Source organism: Vipera berus (assembly GCF_964194415.1).
Source record: "Vipera berus genome assembly, chromosome: 11".
Lineage (NCBI taxonomy): Eukaryota > Metazoa > Chordata > Lepidosauria > Squamata > Viperidae > Vipera > Vipera berus.
Genome location: NC_138214.1, coordinates 11,961,948 through 11,967,947, shown reverse-complemented (window position 1 = coordinate 11,967,947; position 6,000 = coordinate 11,961,948). Strand labels below are relative to the sequence as shown.

Here is a 6,000-nt window from a genome sequence, read left to right as displayed (position 1 = left end):
GGAGGCTTGGGGAAGACGAAAGTAAGTGCTGTATCTCCTTGAGAAGCTACCTCAAGGTCACCTAGCTGGAAGAAGGAGGGAGCCCCATACCAAACCACGCTTGGACTGACTGTTATGAAAACATCTTGCCTGAACCAGATTGGTTACAATGGGGTGGACAATGAGAGATAGTTAAGGGAGGGAAAATAATTGAACTTAGGGATTTTGGCGCGCAATTCTCAGTTCTGGCTTTGCAACACTGCAATACACTTGACCTCTAATAAACTATACCTTTCTCAACAAAGGGAGCCAAGGATGGTTTCTATCTAGAGATTTAAGTTGTGGCAGATCTGATAAGATTTTTGGTTTGGCAGAGGTTTGGACTAGAAGACCTCCACAGTCCCTTCCAGCCCAAGGATTCTATGATTCTTCTGAAGTGACAAATATGATTTGACCAATGAACGTGGCATGTGTGTTCAAGGCTGCAGCCTTCCTTTCTCACCTGTCTCTCTGTAGAAGGAAATAAGTGTTTGCTCCTGATTTTCCTGTCCTTCACAGGGATTTGCTCAGCCACCACTGTGCTCAGGAACTTCACTGACCGCACCGAGATGCCGGCTGCCAATTCTTCTGAAAATTGTTCTGATCCTTCCATGGGTTTCCAGGCCTCCTTATACGCAGCGACGTACGTGATCGTTTTCATCCCTGGTCTGGTGGGCAACAGCCTTGCTCTGTGGGTTTTGTGTTGCTTCATCAAGAAGGAAAGCAAAGCAGCCATTTTCATGATGAACTTGGCCGCGGCTGATCTGGCTCATGTCCTCTCCTTGCCTTTGAGGATGTACTACTATATCAACCACAACTGGCCCTTTGGAAGCTTCCTCTGTCAATTCTGCTTCTACCTGAAATACCTCAACATGTACGCCAGCATCTGCTTCCTCACTTGCATCAGCATCCAGAGGTATCTCTTTCTGCTTCATCCCTTCCGAACCAAAAGTTGGAATTACAGACATGATGTTGCCATAAGTGCTACTATCTGGATCGTGGTGGGGGCTGCTTGCTTGCCCCTCCCAATCCTGAGAAGTCCTAGCTTAACCAACAATGCCAATACCTGCTTTGCTGACCTTGGAGTCAAACAGTTGACAAGGGGAGCCTCCGTTACACTGATGGTGGTAGCTGAGCTCTCTGGATTTCTGCTCCCTCTTGTAATAATCCTTTACTGCACATGGAAGATGAGGCAGTCCCTGCAGGATCCTCAAGCTCCGTTGCAACAGGCTGACGAGAGGCGGAAAGCTTGGCATCTGATCTTGGGCTGTGCGGCCGTCTTCTTCATCTGCTTCACCCCCTACCACGTGAACCTCCCGATCTTCATGATGGTCAAACAAGGTGTCTTTGGAAGCTGCTTGGTCCGTCACCAAGTTCTGAATTTCCACACCGTTTCTTTGTGCCTTGCAAGCCTTAATTGCTGCTTGGATCCGATTCTCTACTATTTCATGACATCAGAATTTCAGCAAAGGCTACTCCGACACAGCAGGGCTGCCTTACTCCACCGGTTCATCCGTTTAGAGAACAACAGGACTGCCGTTTCCACTGCCAAAGAGCAGGAGGAGGTTGGGAAGAGAAGCGAAAATGTTTTAATGGCCTATTTCCGATCCTTTCGGCCTCAAAGACTTGAAAATGATAGCCTGGAGACCCCTCTGTCTTCTTAGCTAATCAATGATATATAGAGGTCCATATCAGAAGATCTCCCATTGTTTGATTCCTCAAGTCTTGATGATTCTCGGCTGGATTTATGGACTTGGATCTGCTGAAAATGCTTGGGTTGGGTTGGTGATGGGTGAGATTTAAGTTCTACTCAGGATGATTCACAATAGATGTTCCATGCGGCCACTGCTTGATGGAGCAACTAATGAATTAAGTTTTGGAACCAACCTGTTTCTTGAAGTAGGAGCCTACTTTATGATGCGTGTGCTGCAGCCACAGATAACGTGAGACCCCAGAGCTTTGTTTTGCAACAAATCTTAAAAAATGAATCAAGCTAGGCCCAGAGAAGCTATGAGGTCCTCCTGGGGAAACCCATGAGCACATTGGGGCCACAGACATCTGAAGAGCAATGTTAATTTTTTTTTTCAACCTCAAGAAAACATTATCAGATTAGATGTGTGGTTTTTTTTAAAAAAACAAACTGGGCAAATGCTTTAGGAATGGGAAAGAACATCATCCTATATTATCGACAGAGTTTAAGAAATAGGCTCTGTCAAATTGCTTACATGAATTTAATAGTTTCAGATCCATCAGACAGATAAGAGAGATCAAAGTTGAAGGGAGATTATTTCCATCACTTTTCAAAACTTGTGGTGCAGTTTGCAACTTGAAAAAAAAATAATAATCTGGGGAAAGGCATACAGATATAAAAGGCGTACAGGAAAAAGCTTATGAAGGAGAAAAACATATCACCACCCAGAGAGCCATTCAAGCACACAGAACTATATACTTTCAGAGAAATATGCACAGAATGCATAAAGCTGTGCAAACTTTTTCTGAACATCTGTAAATGGTCCCAATGTTGAGGAATTTAGGGGAAATGAAATGGGCCATTCGGGGGGGGGGGTTGTCACCATTTTTAGCAGGAAAAAAAATCTCACTATAATGTCCTAGGGCAGGGGTAGGCAACCTCGGCTCTTTTATGACTCGTGGACTTCAACTCCCAGAATTCCTGAGCCGAGGTTGCCTACCCCTGTCCTAGGGGATCAGTGGTAAGAAATACAGAACACAAACTAAATATCTGTGAAGATCCTCAGTCATCCAGATCATAGTTGTCTCTGAGACGCTTTTTTTTCTTCAAAAGGCAACTGGACTGGTGGTTTTTTTTCCTTGAGGAAGAAGAGAAAGTCCACATTTTGGATAGAGAGAGGATCGTTGGTTTGAAAGAGGGGCAATAGAATCCATCTGTGTTAGAATTGAACACCACCCATCTCCAGTCTACAACGCACAACTTGCAGTAGTTCCAAGAAGATTCCACAACTAATTTCACCTAGCTCCGGTGACCCTGAGGGCACAGATAAACCCCCAAGTGGCCTCAAGAGCTCTCAGGGAGAGTGTTAATGACCAGATGACTAGAAAGAAATACAATCCTTCCATCCCTCACCTTCCTGTCAGAACCTATTATTATATGCCCCACCATCCAATCTTGGTGGAGCAGTGGGCTAAGGCCTCCCTAAGTAACACCAGCTGCCTGCAATTAGCGCAGGTTTGAGTCCCACCAGGCTCAAGGTTGACTCAGCCTTCCATCCTTCCGAGGTAGGTAAAATGAGGACCCAGATTGTTGGGGGCAATAAGCTGACTTTGTAATAATGCTGCTTGGGGGGGGGGGAAAGCCCTAATAAGCAGGCATATACATAGAATGAAGGCTATTGCTAAGCACATTGATTTGTGCTTCTTAGATTGTAAGCCGCCCTGAGTCTTCGGAGAAGGGCGGGATATAAATGGGATTTTAAAAAAAAAACCAACTCTCAGTACCTATCCTTCCACCCTCACCCCCACCCCTCCATCAGAACAGATGAAGCTTCTTGGATGAGAAGCAAAATATTTTCTTCTTCTTCCTCAAGGGGCGAAAAAAAAACCAATTCAATTGCCTTTTGAAGAAAAGAAAGCACTTTTCAGACCACCCAAACTAAACCATTTATTTCATTCATTCATCAGGAATTCACGATCCCTTTACATTGTGGTGATATCAAAGGGAACTATTTTAATACACTGTATTTTGCTCCTGGATCTAGGATGCCAGGAGGTTGAAAAGATTAACGTGTAAAACACTAGAAATGCTGGGTGGAGAGGAAGGAAATTGTGTTGGGAGAAACAGGACCCTTATCAAAATCCTGCTATCCTCTTGATTAAGATGTTTTGTTTTATTCTCATATGTACAAAGTAGAAAGCCACAGCGGGTTTGGATTGCATTCTTGGAAAAAGAAATCAGAAAATCAGAGAGGAGTTTACAGGCAAACCAGATGCCAGGAAAAAAAGGAGAGACAAAATCAAACTTGCCAATGGATAAGTTCAGTCATTCCAGTCTGCCACACCACAGATCTCTTAGGACAGGGGTCCCTAACTGCCGGACCCTGCACAGTCCACAACCTGCCAGGATCCCCAGTATGCAAAAAAGCGAACCTCATCTATGCATGTGCTGGATGCAGGCAGCACACAAACACACACACACACACACACACACACAGAGAGAGAGAGAGAGAGAGAGAGAGAGAGAGAGAGAGAGAGAGAGAGAGAGAGAGAGAGAGAGAGAGAGAGAGAGAGAGTCTGCGGACAAACCACCCTCCATGGAACTAGTTCCTGTGTTTTCTCCAAATTTGGAGAAAGGTGGCCACTAACTCTGGATTGACATCAAAATTGGTGGTACTGGGCAGATTATTTAAGTTAACTTATTGTTAAAACTGAATGCGAGCCAGTTTAGTGTAATGGTTAAGGCACCAGGCTAGAAATCCAGGAGACCATGAGTTCCAGTCCTGCCTTGGGCACAAAGCCAGCTGGGGTGACTTTGGGCCAGCTACTTTCTTTCAACCCTAGGAAGGAGGCAATGGAAAGCCACTTCTGAAAAACCTTGCTAAGAAAACTGCAGGGGCTTGTCCAAATATTTTTTAAAGTTGTAAGCCGCCCAGTTACCCTGAAGTAAGGTAGGCGACCAATACATTTTACAAATAAACACAAAAATAAATAGTCTCGGAGAACTGGAAAATAAATGGTTGAATGGAAAGGGGAAAAAAGAATAGATTCAAGCTTCTCAAAGCAACATTGCCTCCAATGCCCACACACCTCAGAATTTGGCAATGCAGTTTATGCCTAAACATGCACATTAGGAACAAGGTGTGAGAGATGGTCGAAACATACGAAACAGACATGCATGTGTTAAGCAAACTTGCACTCAAACATACAGTTGCAAAAATGAATATGAATTTACAAGGGGTCTTTTAGGGGGGAAAAATTACATTGGAAACATTTGCCCAGGGAACCTAAATTTAGACGAGTGTTTTTTCCTTGAATCATTTCAAAACTGCTTTTATGGTTTACTGCTAAACGGAAGGAGGAGAAGGGGAATCTGGATTCTTAAAAGATAGGAAATGTATCTTTAATGACCATTTTACAAAACATGTAATAAAACAGAAATTCAGGGCTGAAGGAAACTCTGGTCTACCGCCTTCATTTTTCCATCTAGTGCAATAAGTTGGCAACTTCAATAAGTCAGCTACTGGGGAGGCAAGTCTAGTCTTAAGGGATGTGGTGAGAAAATAAACATTTCCACAGGATGGCAGTGGTGTGTACATATGGAGTTAAGTGAATTTGATGATCTTCTGTCCTAACAATGCAGTTCATCACCACCAAAAGAAATAAAAAGGACTGCAGACAATCAATCATTTTCAACAGGAGCAACAAAATGTTGCACCTTAAACATTAACATGCTAATAAATGTATTGTCATATACGTTTTGCCAGATTATGATATATGCACGTCTCTGCTGAAATTCTTTTAGTAAATGAAATATATATATCACTGATTGACAGTGCTTTTTCAGGTTAAGGTGAGGGAGGCAAAAGAGAAGACTTGGGGCATAGAAATGAAAGTGGTGCCAAGACTATATATTATCATAGTATTTAAATATGTATGCATTTTAACTGGAACAGCTTGTGGAGACAGAGATAGAGAGATAAAGATGGAGACAATTTCTTCTGACTAAAATCTGTTAAATTTATCATTTCATGTAGGATATTGTCTACACACTGCATAAAACTCTTCCAACATATCGTTAAGCTTAATTCAAAATTCACCCCTAAGTCTCAAATTCATACCATTCCAGGTAATTTTTCATATAACTACTTCTTTTTGCTACTTTTTAACCCTTCGGGATTAATAGCTTTTAATTTGATATAGGAGATTGCTTCTAAGATGTTTCTTAACAAAATTTGCTGACAGGAAGGTTACAATGGAAATCCCCCACCATTAGCACTCTGGCCAACTTTT

The 6,000-nt window shown here is 42.8% G+C and overlaps 1 protein-coding gene across 1 annotated transcript; it reads left to right on the top strand.

The window, feature by feature from the left end:
* Positions 1-560: 560 nt before the first annotated feature.
* Positions 561-1,682, top strand: LOC308673167 (putative P2Y purinoceptor 10; the record flags this gene model as incomplete). Its single annotated transcript, XM_081336652.1, has 1 exon — positions 561-1,682. The coding sequence occupies exon 1, from the start codon at positions 588-590 to the stop codon at positions 1,680-1,682; it is 1,095 nt and encodes a 364-aa protein (XP_081192778.1). The 5' UTR covers positions 561-587.
* Positions 1,683-6,000: the final 4,318 nt, after the last annotated feature.